The sequence below is a fragment of the Amyelois transitella genome, chromosome 26 (genome assembly GCF_032362555.1).
Source record: "Amyelois transitella isolate CPQ chromosome 26, ilAmyTran1.1, whole genome shotgun sequence".
Classification (NCBI taxonomy): Eukaryota; Metazoa; Arthropoda; class Insecta; order Lepidoptera; family Pyralidae; genus Amyelois; species Amyelois transitella.
Window position 1 is genome coordinate 599,644 of NC_083529.1, and position 13,947 is coordinate 613,590.

General features: G+C 34.9%; 1 protein-coding gene across 2 annotated transcripts; it reads right to left on the minus strand.

Moving 5' to 3' along the window:
• Positions 1-67: 67 nt before the first annotated feature.
• LOC106131740 (homocysteine-responsive endoplasmic reticulum-resident ubiquitin-like domain member 2 protein) lies at positions 68-13,905 on the minus strand. 2 transcript variants are annotated; one of them, XM_013330929.2, is made up of 5 exons: positions 13,492-13,905; positions 9,486-9,717; positions 8,440-8,662; positions 6,861-7,082; positions 68-6,337 (listed from the first exon to the last, which is right to left on the minus strand). In XM_013330929.2, exons 1-5 carry the CDS (start codon positions 13,624-13,626, stop codon positions 5,998-6,000), a joined length of 1,152 nt encoding a protein of 383 aa, XP_013186383.1. In that variant the 5' UTR covers positions 13,627-13,905; the 3' UTR covers positions 68-5,997. The 2 variants fall into 2 exon arrangements, with proteins under 2 accessions (XP_013186383.1, XP_060807724.1); XM_060951741.1 differs by lacking the exon at positions 13,492-13,905 and adding an exon at positions 10,502-10,610.
• Between the last annotated feature and the right edge of the window lie 42 nt (positions 13,906-13,947).

Sequence of the window (13,947 nt, forward strand, 5' to 3'; positions counted from 1 at the left end):
GTCGCGTGTGCCATTCTACGGGGGCAGGTCATAAAGGTGCAAAAAATTAATTTATAAAATAAAAAAGTACAATTCAAAAATTTATTTCACCACTGTGCAAACGAAAACGAGCCTTATCACAGAACATAAACGAGTCATTATTCTACTTGAGTATTGTGGGTTCTCACACATTGAACTAATGGGTAGATTTTTAAACGTAGATAACTATTACTTTTACATAAATAAAACTTTTAATCTCACAAGTACCTATTTGAAAGTCCAATGTGTGAAAACTCATCAACAACATATTCTAATATTTTTTATACACAGTATATGTAATTTTAATCTTACAAATTTACAAAATGCAGACGATCTTTGTATGATGTTTTTTTAATTATAAGCATAATTTAAAAATATGAAAAATGGGTAAATAAATTATGTTAAAATCCTAACTAAAAGCACTTTCATTTGATAAAACTGGATGACACATGGATAAAGCAATGAAGGAAAATTATATACCTTTTCTAATTCAAAATATCATCTAAATATAATTCTCTGAATAATAACCCTCTTTAGACTTGAATTTGTTCTATTATCTTTACCACGTGCTAGGGTTGCCAACTATGTAGAGAAATAGGGAAGAAAAATGGTAGCTCCTCTTTTAAAGAATTCTGCAAAGAATTTCCTTTTTTGTAAGTACAAATAAAAAAAATTGTAGTAATTCCTTTACTTCACTGAAAATATATTCTACCAGTGTCAACTGAAGACTTAGAGATTTTAACTTTTTCTGGAACGAGTTTACATTTTTAGGTAATTTTCCGAGAGAGTTGGCAACTAGGGATTAAGTAATAAATTAAAAACTAAATTTAATAATATTACGTCGTAACAATGATGGAGATACACAAATAAATAGGTATGGAAATGCAGAACAAAATCACAAAATGGGAGATTAAAATACAATTTTCACCAAACTGCGTGGATGAGAACTAAACACACAATTAAATTAAAATTTAAGGTTTGTGTGCTTTATTGCAATATATTAAGATCCATTTTAGAATGAACAGACGAATATTTTCAGCCAATCCGTCCCCAACTTTCCGAGATTAATTTTAGATAAAGGAAACCTAAGTTTTTAAGGGAGTTTTAGTCAATTAGTTTGGTAAAAATCGTTCGTAACAAAATGTTAACACAACTAGTTCCAATTGGTATGAGTTCAGATTAGGAGGAACAAGACAAAAAAAAAGCAGCCATCAAAATTTCTCAACAGCCGAGCTCAAAGCCCCAGTAGCCAAACCAAACAAGTGTTGGATTTTTTTTTCTACTAGTTTCTCTGCTACTTTGCCGTGCAAATTTAGCGCCATCTATAGGCCGTCGGGTAGCGAAGTGAAAACATAGTGTGTGAAAACCAGCTGCTTTTCTTCCCGTGCAGATTGTAAAAGTCGATTAGGGGAAAGGTTTAATGGACAGACATTTTTATTTTCATCTCTACTTTCCGCCCAAAAAATTCGCCACAACAATTATAATCACTGAAATATTAACACTATTATCATAATTCTATATCTAAAAATAATTTATATACAGTTAATATTTGGTTTTACATCAGTACAGAATTTTAAAATAGCCAAATCGAACGCGGCCAAAAGCTAAATTGTATTTGTTAATTCGCGAACTTTGACAAGGCAAGAAATATCTTCTTTCTCCTTCCATTTACCTGGTTAACCTCCGAGCTAGAAAGAGATACAAAATAAGACATGTCTTGTCATTGTTTGTGAATAAAAAAAATATTGTTCTAAATTGAACAAATGACATTTTGAACTGAGTAACCCTAATTTTCTCCGCACGTTTAAAAACTTATCAAAGTTTCTAAAGTAAATAAATTGAGAATAGTTTAAAATATATTTTTGAATATTACGGAAAGTAAATATTTTCATATCTTGACAAAAAAAAAATAGGTAATATAAAGACCGTAACAATTTAATATCATAGCATTTATAAGGATTTTTTTTGTGTTATTAAATTATTAGTTTATATCGTCGGATAATGATTTTAACACATTTTTTTTTGCAAGAAATTGTTTAAATTTATTTAATATATTTGTATGATAATGGCTTAAAACGAGCTTTGCATTAATAAAAAATATTATGAACACCCTTAGAACTTTTAAAACTACATATGAGTCGTATAGAATCAAAGGCGGCTATCTGTAAATTTTGGTAAAAATAAGTTTTGACTATGGTAACATTTAAAATTTTGAATGCTTCTAACGTATACATTGATTTACTATCAAAAATGGATATCTTTCATACAAAATACACGTCAAATCCGAGTTCATTTTCAAATACGGCTATCTGTAAAGATTCAAAATCAAACATGGCCTTCTTCATCCGTCAACCAATCACAGCCGTCGATTTGCCGCGCGACATTATGGCGGATCACAGTATTTTGCACAAATAGTGTTGAGTGATTTTTATTTATTTATTACAGTTTAAGTTTGTGTTACTAAAGATATTGACTGAAATTGAAATAATGGAGTCTAATCCTAGGTTGGTTACTAATCAGTTTTCTCGAAAACGACGCAGAAATCCCGAAAAATGGCAAAGAAATGTTGCTAAAAGAATGAGGTTAGTATTGTTACTAGGGCTGTGCCACAATCTCATTGTAATTTAATATTTTATTTATTAAGAATTTGGATTTCTATTTATAATTTTAGCTAAATAATTTATAATTTTTACTATAACAATAAAATGGATATCATAAACATCATCTACCAAGTATTGTTTATCGAGATAAAGAACTTACTTATCTATTTTAGGTATTCTTCTAAATCTGCGCCTGAACGAGTCTGTAACCATTTATCAAAAGCGCTACAGTGTGCAAAGTTGACAATGGACCAAATCATGAAACTGCACCGCAACTTTTATGCACATAGTGAAAAAAAAGAGCAAGACGCACTTATTTTAAAATATTGTTCGGTGCAAAGCACAGCTTATAAAAGACAAGGATTTAAAGGACAAAGACAAACTGCCACAAAATATCACGTCATTTTGGATAAAGGAAAAAAAATACCGATTTGCAAAAAATTCTTTTTGTCCATATTTGGTGTAACGAAACACCGAGTGGCATATGTAATGAATAGATTTTATTACACATCCGAGTTTCCTACCGAAAAGCGTGGTGGGAACCACAAAGAACATAAATACTATGCTCAGAAACAATCTATTCACGCATTCATTCAAAAATTAAAGTGTGTTGAGTCACACTACTGCAGAAAAAGCAAATTCGCAGAGAGACAGTATTTACCATCAGAGCTCAATATTAACAAACTGTTTATAATATATAAGAGCAGTGAATTTGCAAATTCTAAGGTAAAAAAGTCGTATTTTCGTTGTATTTTTAACAAATTTTACAATATCGGTTTTGGATCGCCAAAAACAGACGTCTGTTCAATGTGTTTACAACTAACAGAGAAGTTAAAAAATGAAAGTGACCCGCAAAAAAAGAACGAACTGATAACTCAAAAACGAGTACATACGTTGCGAGCAAAAGCATTTTTTGAGAAATTACGTGAAATATCTGATGGATTGAAAGTAATATCCTTTGATTGCCAAAAAAATCTGCCCCTACCTAAATTGCCCGATCAGAGCACGTATTACAGCCGGCAATTATACTTATACAACTTCACCATGGTGGAAGGATCTTCTACTCTTCCATTTTCAAAAGAACGTATTTTTGCATATGTATGTACTGAAAACGAACATAATAAGGATTCTAATCTAGTTTCATCGGCAGTCTACCATCGTTTAACCGAAACAGATAAAACTAATATCGACACTATTCGATTGGTTGCTGACGGCTGTGGAGGCCAAAATAAAAATAGTATTTTAGTTGGTACGTGTTGTAGTTGGCTGCTAAAAAACAATACTATTAAAAAAATAGAAATAGTGTTTCCAGTGACGGGGCACTCATACATGCCAGCAGATAGAGTATTCGGAGTGATTGAGAAAAAACTGAAAAATCTTGAAGTAATATTGCACCCCAACGAGATCAAAGACATAATCACTGAAACGGCCACTTTGGTGGAATTCGGTAAAGATTGTCCTGTTAAGGACTGGAGAAAGTCCGTTAAAAATGTCGTCAAACAGACAACATCGTGGCCTATGAAGTTCAAGGAGTGCAAAAGGTTCATTTTAAAACGGTCGAAAAAGCCAGGCAGTGTCCTGGTTCGAGGAGAACTTTTCTATAAAAGTGATGTTGCAGTAGCGGCCAATGTATGCCAAAAGGGCAAGAAAATAAGTATGATTGAGCCGCAAACTTTACTCAGTGGTGTACCTGTAAACAAAAATAAACTGGAAGATGTAAATAAGTTGCTAGTTAAACACTTTGGCCCTACGTGGAAGGAGTTACAAACTTTGGCCTTTTATGACAATTTATTTATGTCACAAGAGTCTCTTATTGCTTCACCAGAAGAGCAAATTCAAGATTATTGCGAAGAACCATTAGATGATGCCTGTGATCTTCGTATATAAAAATCATAGAGCATTGAATCACCGTGTCGCTCGCGCGCTACTAGAGGCGCCTTTGTCGACAAATTCTTTAAAAAGCAACGTGTCAGTGGGCGTCACCGTTTACCCACACTAATTATTACAGAAGTAATGCATCTGAATAGTCTAAGCTGACAGCCAAACGTCGCATTTTGGAATTTAATGATAATGACCCTTGACTAACTTTCGTCTCTAGTCCGGCCGCGCGCGAAGTTCATTGCTCTGTGATAAAAATGCACGAAGGTCACCGGTACCATCTAATTTTATTACTTAAAAAACATTGCATTAAATTTTGTATTAAGTTTAAGAAAGTCATTATTTCATTTTCATGTTTAAAAAAAACTAAGTACCTACCTATTTCATTTTAATTCACTGTAACTTAAGTATAAAGTATAAAATTAAAATATCATTTCTTTCTAATTTTGTTGTTACGTTAATTTTATCCAGTTGAAAATTCTAATTTCATTTTTATGTTATTAAATTCTAATTTCATTTTTATGTATACAAAAAAAAAACTTAATTTTGTTGGGAATTAAAATTTCACTTGTTTTAATTTTGTTGATAATTAAATATTATATAATTTACTGCTTGTTTGTTAACATTTATTGATAGTGATATTGTTATCCGAACCACTATTTGAGTAACAATATCACTAACAATACCCCAGTGGTGTCAAATAAAAATAATACTTACTCATGATATTGTTTAGTGACAACCCTTATTTTACTTTTTTTTTATTAGTATCAAACATGGCTATTTGTCATTGGCTTGGAATCAAAGGTGGCTATTTGTCTATATCTCAGGTTCAAATACGGTTATTTTCAAAGTTCAGTATCAAATGTGGCTATCTGCACAAAATAAACACCTGCCGTATCTAAACATTCAACTTTAATACAGACTTTGAGTTAAATTGTAAATTCTTTAATGATAATTTTGTCTTGCAAACAAAAATTTTGATGTAAAAATGAAAAACAGTCCTAAAGGGTTTATTTTTTATATTGTCAGCCATAACTCAGATAGCCGATTTTGATCCTACACGACTCATATATTCTTAAGACTCTGTAATCCCGAGCGGGGAAAAGACGGGTAGTCATAATACTCTCTGCAATTACTTTTAATATCCATACAAATTTCATAATATCCAACTATTATTTTCGTTTAAAATTTTCATACAATTTAAGGTCAAGGGTATGTCATTGTATTGTAACTTCCGTTTTGACATTAAGAACATTGGCATATTAAATTTTATTTTGATATTAAGATTACTTCATATTTATGCCAAATATACATTTAGGCACAATATACCTTTCTGACCTTAAAAATATTTAAAATTACTAATGAAAACTCGGCAAGACTTAGAATATAAATTACAAAACATTTTTTGATGTTGGCAACACACACTCCTAATGACGAGATTTCAAAAATACTCACATATTTATGGTTTTTTCCTCTTTAGATGAAACAGATTAAAGATGTACTAATTTGTGTCCGGTATTAGTGATGAGAAAAATGACGTAAAAATCATCCAAGTGACGGCGAGCAAAGATTGGTTATTTACGTTGTCCCTTTGTTCCGGTATTTCTTGATTTTGGTTCTGACTGGGTTGGTTCTGGTTTCGGTTTCGCTCGGGTTGGTTTCGGTTTTCCTCGGGTTGGTTTCGGTTTTGCTCGGGCTGGTTTCGGTTTTCTTCGGCTTGGATACGGTTTCGGTTCTGTTCCGGTTGGTTTTGGTTCTGGTTTTCCGGTCGCTCGTTGCGGCGTTCCGGTTGCACTTGCGGTGGGTTCACGTGGAGGTCGCGGAAGAAACCAATCTGGTGCCTGTAATAGATTACAATAAGAATTAGATAGATTAATCGTTTGCAGAATACATTCAAAAAAACCTCTCTAATGAAAAAAATATTAATGTGATATGTCGTGAGCATTATACAGAACATAAAACTATTTGACGCCGAACACCAACGACGGAACTATTTGTCTGGTGATCAGATCGATCGGTTATCATGCCGTAGCACCCAGGTTCGGTGCCCAGCGACGGAAAGTTTTATTTTTTGTTTTTAACTATTTTGTACGGTCAATCTGACGTTCACCGAGCACCGCTCGGTCACCCAGGTACTGGACCATGATCCAGGCGTGACAAACAAACAACAACTTCAGAAGAAACTTACTAGCACTACCTTAGTTTAGTTTAATTAGTAATCTAAGTAATTTTGTTATTGCTAAGCTTGGTTTAAGTTTAATAAATAAATAAATATTATTACGTCTATATCCCTTGCAGGGTAGACAGTGCCAGCAGTCTAGCAAGACAGACAGGCCACGTTCAGCTGTTGGAAAAAACACTTACAGATAACCCGCAGCCGCCAACAGCAGCACCAGCAGCAGCCTCACCGGGCTGCCGTAGAGGTAGACCAGGGAGAACAGGATGGCGAGCCTGGAGGCCGCGTAGAGGTGGTCCAGCCAGTCGCGCGCCAGCCCGTCGTCCCCGTCCGCGTCGCGCGGCGGCGCGGGGGGCGCGGGCGGGGGGGCCTCCGCGGGGGGAGCGGGGGGCGCGGCGCCCGCCTGCCACCTGGCGGGGCAGCGGACATTACTCTTGATGAAGGTTGTTTTAGTAGGGAACATTTGTAAACTAGGGGAATACCACTAAGGGTTAGTTATAAACTAATGAAATACCATTTACTTAGGCTTACAAACTTGGGATTCTTTTTTTAGGCGATGGGCTAGCAACCTGTCACTGTTTGAATCTCAATTCTATCATTAAGCCGAATAGCTGTACGTGGCCATTCGGTTTTTTCAGGACTGGTGGCACTGTCTACCCCGCAAGGAATATAGACGTGATCATATGTATGTATCGATGTCACTGACCGTTAATGACTATAATACTTTTAAGATATTCATTAAAATCTTACATAAGAACCGTAATTCAAATATACTAAAAATTAACAAAAAACGGCTTCAGTGGCGCAGCGGTAGTGCGCTTGTCTGTGTCAACGGAGGTCCCGGGTTCGAATCCCGGCCAGGGCATAATGAGAAACGAACTTTCTGTGATTGGCTTGAATCTTGGATGGCTATCTACATATGAGTATTTATTATAAAATACACTGTCGTTGAGAAAGTATCTCGTGACACAAGTTTCGAGCTTACTTCGAGGCAAACTCAATCTGTGTAATCACACATACATATATATTTATTTTAAATATTTTATCTGACTTTTTGACCAGTTTTGAAAATTAATCGCATTTTTAGCTTAATTTGCACAAAATGATATCATTATTTGCTACTTATTGTTCTCAGAACATCTGTTTAAACGTAAACATGACATTCATAGATTTATTTTATCAAAATTAACACCAATGAGAGTCACTGGGAGTCGATTCATGATTATTGTAAAGAAATGTCTTATCTCTTTTTTTCTAACTCTATGGATAACCTTGTGGCGACATCTTTTGGTCACAATAGCCAATCACACGACGCGCCTGCACATTCAAGCAACTGGATATTGTAACCAAAAGTATCATAGTTCTCTATTTTTTTTAGAATTAATAAAGTTAATTTTTTTTTTCATTATTATAGGACACTTCATATCACTTAATAATTGTCATATCTTTCGGTTTCACAACATTGGTTGACGTCAAATAAATAACTTAAATCTTAGTTTACAGCCGCTTCCAAAGCGTCAGTGCAGTAGAAGCGGTAACACACTGCACTGCAGCATTTTCTCCAACAAATAGAATAGATTTATTTTCAAAATTAGTTATAAAATTGGATACAAGTTATCACTTATCGACGTCACATTACTTAAATCTAATTATAACTACTAACGCTTCCAAAGCGCGTGTGTTGAAGAAGCGGCGGAACAAACTACACTGCAGCAAATGTCCTTAAAGGCATAATATACATATATCTGTAAATCATTCAACACTCACATATTAGCATACTGCTGCATGTACTGCAAATACGCCTGCTGCATCATCATCATGTGGTTGGCCATGGACGCCGGATCGCTGGTGACAGGCAGGTAGCCATCGCCCCCCAAATTGTAGTTGGGGTACTGTGGCACCCTGCCGTAGTTGTTGACGAACGAGGTCAGGTAGTTCTGCATCTCCACTGTGTGGTTCTGGTCGTTTTGGCGGGTTTCTGGACGAGTAACTAAATAAAAAAAAAATATTTGTAATACGTCAAAACTGTTAAAATTCAAAAATTCAAATTCAAAATTTTTATTCATTATTATAGGATACTTCGTATCGCTTAATAATTGTCAAAACGTATGGTTTAACAACATTGGTTGACGTCAAATAAATTACTTAAAACTAAGTTTACTGCCGCTTCCAAGGCGTCAGTGCAGAAGAAGCGGTAACAAACTGCACTGCAGCATTTTCTTCATTCAGCATTTTGTTATTTACTTTCACCGCTTCGACTCTGAGTAGGAAGAAGACCACCAGTATAAGATAATAACTTTCTAAAAAGGAGAACCGCCTCCGATCGACATTCTCCTTTTTTGAAGTCGGTCAGATTTTTTAAAACTTTCTCCTAAATGTAACAAACACTGTACTGAAAACCGCATCAAAATCGGTTCAGCGAAACGCGAGACAATAGCGGACAAACATACATACATACAGGTCATCTCTTTCCCATGGATGTCGTAAAAGGCGACTAAGGGATATGCTTACAAACTTGGGATTCTTTTTTACGCGATGGGCTAGCAACCTGTCACTAGTTGAATCTCAATTCTATCGCTAAGCCAAATAGCTGAACGTGGCCATTCAGTCTTTTCAAGACTGTTGGCTCTGTCTACCCCGCATGGGATATAGACGGGACCATATGTATGTATGTGGACTAAGAACAGTCTGGAGAATGACGTCGGGTAGGTACTTTTCATAAATGCCACAAATACTATAATTCCTGTCGGATTTGCGACTCTTCCACGCGTACGAAGTCGCGGGCAACAGCTAGTGTATAAATGAATAAATACCTTCCGGCCTCACAGCTTCACTCTGTCCACTGGGTGGGTTATCACTGTTCACCGTCACATTCCTCCGCCTCATACCCTCGTTATCATTGGTCTCGGCCATTCTCCGTTTTGGCGTACACACTAGGTGCATTATATGAGCGATCTGACTCTCGTAAGTCCTGAGTACATCCTTCAATATCGCATTGTCGTCTAGCAACTGGCCTGAGTATATAATTTTTTGTTCGTCCGTACTCTGTAACAACAATGTTTTCATATATTTACATATATATATATATGTATATACAAGCTGTCATATATAAAAAAAATATGGCCGATTCTCATACCTACTCAATATGCTTACAAAATTTCATGGGAATCGGCCAAGCTATTTCGGAGGAGTACGTGAACGAACATTGTGACCCGAGAATTTTATATATATCATGTCCTTATAACGGGGTAGACAGAGCCACAGTCAAGAAATATTTACTTGTGGGTAAAAACTGTACTATAACGATTTGCGACCCTCCCTGGCTTTATAGGTAGCATTTATACATATGTATAAACCTTCTTGAATCACTCTATCATTTAAAAAAACTGCATCAAAATCCGTCTGAAGTTAAAGATCTAAGCATACATACATATTACCACGTCTATATCCCTTACGGGGTGGACAGCCAACAGTGTCGAAAAGCCACATTCAGCTGTATGGCTATGTGGATACCAAAAGTAATCTTACCAACTATGTATTTACACAGATGTGCTAGTGCAAATTTGTCAATTTCTTAAAAACGTTCTAGCCCAAAATTATTCATTTAAGTGTGTTTAAACTTATATTATTTACTAGTACCGCCCGCGACTTCGTCCGCGTGGAATCAATCCCGCGGGAACTCCGGGATGAAAAGTAGCCTATATGTTATTCTGGGTCTTCAGCTACTTATAAACCAAATTTCATCGTAATCGGTTCAGTAGTATTTGCGTGAAAGAGTAACAAACATCCATACTGACATACTCACAAACTTTCGCATTTATAATATTACCAGTAGTAGGATTTTATAGAAAAAAACACTACACATTTTAATTAAATTTATTCCTTCACTGAAAATGTTTCAAACTATTTGTGAATTTGTAATTCTAGCCCATAATATTTATTATTGTGAAAATTAATTTCCTACATATAAAAAAATTCGTACATACTTCACAAAGTGAACTGTAACTAACAAAAATGAACGAGTAATTGTTCCCATTGTGTGAGTAACCTCGACGAGTACTAACCTTATCAATTCGGTCAAGCGCGAATTGTGATAACAGTACAGTATGTTTTGTTTGTTGATTACGTAATTGATATTCTGTGCATATATATTTAAGCTAGTTTAGCTAGCTAGGGCCGTGAAATCAATCCCGCGGGAACTCCGAAGTAGTCTATGTGTTATTCTGGGTCTTCAGCTACCTACATAATTTTTTTTTATCGTTATCGGTTCAGTAGTATTTGCGTGAAAGAGTAACAAACATCCATACCGACATCCTGACAAACTTTCGCATTCATAATAATATTAGTAGGACTATAAGTTTCCATACTGGTACAGTAGCGAAGAAAAAACATAGTGTGTGACAGCTGTTACTCTAAATGTGCAGATTGTAGATTCAATCATGGGAAAAGTGCCGTGTGGTTCCCAGCACCAATATAAAAAAAGGATCGCACTCCCACTTTCAAAGAACAGAACGGGATGTTCTTCAAACCCGACATAGAATCCCTTAAAAGTACAGTCCTCTTTATTTTTTTAGTACCAATTTAAGTTGGCTTTGCTTGCATGGCGGACATTGTCGCTTATGGAAAACGAATGGGAATAATGTGTGAGATTAAGTAGGTCATCATTCATCATTCATCCTTGAGGGCTTCAATGATGCCCAAAATAACTATTTCACGCGGATGAAGTCGCGGGCACAGCTATATACTTATAAAGATAAAGACTTGGAATATAGTGTTATATTTTCCTTATAAATAATAAATATAAACGAGAAAAATTACACAGATTGAGTTAGCCACGAAGTAAGTTCAAGGGTTGTGTTGCGAGATACTAAGTCAACGATAGGTACTATATTTTATAATAAATACATACATACATATGGTCACGTCTTGCGGGGCAGACAGAGCCAACAGTATTGAAAAGACTGAATGGCCACATTCGACTATTTAGCTTAATGATAGAATTGAGATTCTAATAGTGACAGGTTGCTTACCCATCGCCTAAAAAAGAATCCCAGAAGTTTGTAAGCCTGTCCCTTAGTCGCCTTTAACGACATCCATGGGAAAGAGATGGAGCGGTCCTATCCTTTTTTTTTTTTGAATTTAGGCCAATTAAAAAAAGATTTCGTTTCTCACCAAATAAATCAAATTGTGAAAGGTTTCTCCAATTTTTCCGTGTACCCTAAACGTTATCGCTTCTGAATAATTGCAATTACAACAGCGGCTATTAACTGTTTTGATAACAAAACAACATTGGAATATGCAATGTCATGTTTGTTTGTTAGGTAACAGGTTTCACCTGAACCATCAAATGTTCTTCTTTATGATGTGATTACACACTAACTTCATTACTCATGGGGTAGACAGAGCCAATATGCACAAGAATTGGATGACCTGAGTGTCTTTACATGCATATCTTTAGTCATAGTTTAAAGAGATCTTAAGTACCTGAAACACTGATTTTTCACCCTAGTTCAGGCTTACTACATCTCGCACCTTAATATTATAAGTAGGGATGTCACGAATGTCACTTTCGTCGCATTCGCGAATGCGAATTTAATAATAGTAATTTCGCTTCCTTTCCTCCCGTAAGGCGATTTCGCAGTGGCTGATATATAAGCCCAAACTGTTCTCTCTCTGGGGACTTAGATATTTCAGGGCCAGTCAATTTATCATATCAATCGCATAACATTCGCATCAATCAATGCGAGTCTGGTGAAAGCCATAATATAGAAAAGAAAGAAAGAAAGAAAAATAAAAAAGAGTACTAATACACTTGCAGGGTAGACAGAGCTACTATGTTTAGCTTTTTGGCATGATGATAGAATTGTAATTAAAATAGTGTCAGGTTGCTAGCCTGTTACCTTAAAGAAGAATTCCAAGTTTATAAGCATATCAAATAATTATAATAAAGATACATAAAAACTACAATAAATAAACAATATACATAAATAAATAGGTATACATACACAAATATTGCTTTTTTCTAAGCATTTATGATTAAAATCATGCTTGGAATGTATATCTAGCAAGTTTTTAAAATTCTTGCTAAATATCAGTGATAAAAAAATTATTATGGCTTAATCTTATCTGTCATTGGATGTGATTTCTACCAGATAAATCATGTTTTGTTAATCATTCTGTCATCAATCTTTTACTTATAGAATAGAGTAAAAAGATATTTTTACAAAATTAATTAAAATTAATATCCTATAGACATAATTAAATTTTTAGTGATCTGTTTAATTTTAATGTATATATTTCCCCATTTTCTCCTACTTGTAAAACTGAACAAAAGAAATATTGACATTTCAGTATTTATATTAATATCTTGTTTTTGTTATTGTTTGTTTGTAAAAATAGTATTTAAAAGTACATAACACAAAGACAGAAAACATATCAATAATGCACAAATCATGAAATTTATTCATCTCAACACAATGCAACAAAGATCATAAGCAAAGCACAGCTAACAGAACATGTGACTATCAAACAATTGGCTCTACTAATAATAAATAATTATCTATTGAAAATATCAGGTACCTGAAAGATGATGTAAATACATTGTATGAAGCTTGCTTGAAAAAAGGGAAAGAAGTATGCAGATATTGTGGCAGTGGTAAGATATAGTACCTACCCAGGAGAGGTGTGATTTTAGGTCTCTCTCATAAAATACTATTGTGTTACTGGTACAGTATATGATGTCTTTAAGAATATTTACCGAGATTTCTGCATACGCTAAGACCCAGGCAATGCCAATAACGAAAATCTAAAGAATCTTACCGGTTTACTCGGGTAAACTTGAGATAAGTGGCCCTTAAGTTGTCCTATTGTCCATGACGATTGGCATTCGATGTTCTGATCCTCAATCTGCTGATTAGGAGCTTTGACGATGAGTGTCACGTTATCTGGTATCATTTTTCACCATTCAACTATCCTTCTTGTGTTGTTAGATAACAAATAATTTGCAAAATAATCACAACCACAAAACTACGCAAAATTTTCATGTATACGCCTGCGCGATTATTGGGATATTTCGAACTGGTGCTGACGCAACTTTTTGCCTTTACTGGGTATGAGCTCTTAACAAGATTCACTCACTGTTAACTAATGAAATGATGGGATTTAATGTAAATACAAAATACGACAAGATTAAATTGGGGCCCCTGTACTTGTCAATTTGTTTGTATGAAATTATTTGTCGATCTCTCATTGGTCCACTTTGATGATGACGTCAGT